At 38.4% G+C, this 1,821-nt stretch overlaps 1 protein-coding gene across 1 annotated transcript; it reads right to left on the bottom strand.

The window, feature by feature from the left end:
* Positions 1–437: 437 nt before the first annotated feature.
* On the bottom strand, positions 438–1,784 carry LOC110035275 (heat shock 70 kDa protein 6, chloroplastic-like). Its single transcript, XM_020739506.1, has 2 exons — positions 1,281–1,784; positions 438–1,085 (listed from the first exon to the last, which is right to left on the bottom strand). Exons 1-2 carry the CDS (start codon positions 1,782–1,784, stop codon positions 687–689), a joined length of 903 nt encoding a protein of 300 aa, XP_020595165.1. The 3' UTR covers positions 438–686.
* Between the last annotated feature and the right edge of the window lie 37 nt (positions 1,785–1,821).

Genomic DNA, 1,821 nt, shown 5'->3' with positions numbered 1-1,821 from the left:
AAAAAATAATTTCCACATCCTCGTGTTATTGAATCAATTCGATGTTTAAAACAATTTTATGATATTGCAATTAATTTCACAAATTCAAAATCCATATTATTTGTCGGATGAAATTCTCATATAAAGAATTTTTATGGAATCAAAACTAGCACAACCGAAATCATCTTATTTTTGGCGAGTCGATGAATAATCGAATTTAAGACCATAAGCTCCAAACCGTTACATTTAGCATCATTTCTTGCCAACAAAAATAAAGAAAAAGTGAAGAGAACTCAAAATTGGCCAGAAGAATTCCAGTCTCCAAAACTGTTTTCCATCTCAGTGCAGTTTCTACAGCTTTCATCATCAATCTTAGCCTAACCATTTAAAAACATCTTACTTAGTTTATTAAGGCTTAATTCTTCTGAAAAAACCAAAAAAAAAATGCTACTGTTCACGGAAAAACAATAAATATGCCATAAATCATACGGAGAACCGTTGCAAAACACTACACATGCTTAAAACCCCAGCTTTCTAACTACACTAATATCAAAATTCCACAATTGGTGAGCAAGTCATATAAAGCTGCAGTACAAATACATGGCCCCTAACATGTGTGCAAAAAGAGCAATTAAGTTTATTTCAGTACTTAATGCAATTTTTCGCCATTAAATAAACAATCATCTCACAGCCTTCCCTCAAAACCTTCACTTACTATCAGTGAAATCGGCATCAATCACATCACCACCATCGGGTCCCTTGCTAGCTCCGCCGGTAGAACCAGCATCAGCACCAGGTGCTGGGCCAGTGCCAGGTGCACCAGGCTGGTTGTAGAGGGACTGACCAAGCTGCATCACCTCCTGATTTAAAGCAGTCATTGCATCCTTGATGCTCTGAGTTGATCCACCAGAGATGGCATCCTTGAGCCCCTTGAGTTTGGCCTCAACCTTCTCTTTAACAGCAGCAGGAACCTTCTCTCCCAGCTCCTTCAACTGCTTCTCAGTTTGATACACTACAGAGTCTGCTTGGTTCTTGGTGTCTATGGCATCTCTCTTCTCCTTGTCTTCCTTTGCAAACTTCTCTGCCTCTTTTACCATCCTATCCACCTATATGACATTGAATGATATAAAAATAAGTAGATAAAAATAAAAATAAAAAAACAGGTTAGCACAAGACCATTAGTGGAGCAAGTTTCTAACCTAAAATCCAACCTTAGTACTTGAATTATCATTGAATTCATTATGAGCTAAACAAGATCAGAACCAAAAATTGAAAAATGACAAGGATCTACAGAAACACACCTCATCATTGGGCAGCGTGCTAGCCCCTGTAATGGTGATGTCCTGCTTCTTTCCAGTACCCTTGTCCACTGCAGTAACAGAGAGAATGCCATTGGCGTCAATATCAAACTTGACTTCAATCTGTGGTACCCCACGAGGTGCTGGTGGAATTCCATCAAGACGGAAACTTCCTAATGATTTGTTGTCCCTCACAAATTCTCTTTCACCCTGCAGAACATTGATCTCGACACTAGTCTGACCATCTGCTGCGGTCGAGAAGACCTCTGATTTAGAGGTGGGCAGTGTGGTGTTTCTTGGAATAATCTTTGTCATCACGCCACCCAATGTCTCTAAACCAAGAGATAAAGGTGTCACGTCCAGAAGAACAATGTCACTGACATCTCCGGACAATACTCCAGCCTGAAGATAGAAAAACACAAAATTCCGTACAAAAGATGATAAAAAATGTAGTGCATAGCTAACAAAATTAAAAGAACCAAAATAAAACCATAAATTTATCACCATTCAGGAATATGGAATTCAAAATATTCTTTTTTTTTTT

The sequence above is a fragment of the Phalaenopsis equestris genome, unplaced genomic scaffold, assembly GCF_001263595.1.
Source record: "Phalaenopsis equestris unplaced genomic scaffold, ASM126359v1 Scaffold197089, whole genome shotgun sequence".
Classification (NCBI taxonomy): Eukaryota; Viridiplantae; Streptophyta; class Magnoliopsida; order Asparagales; family Orchidaceae; genus Phalaenopsis; species Phalaenopsis equestris.
Note: the sequence above shows the minus strand (reverse complement) of the source record. Positions and strands in the feature narration are given on the sequence as shown.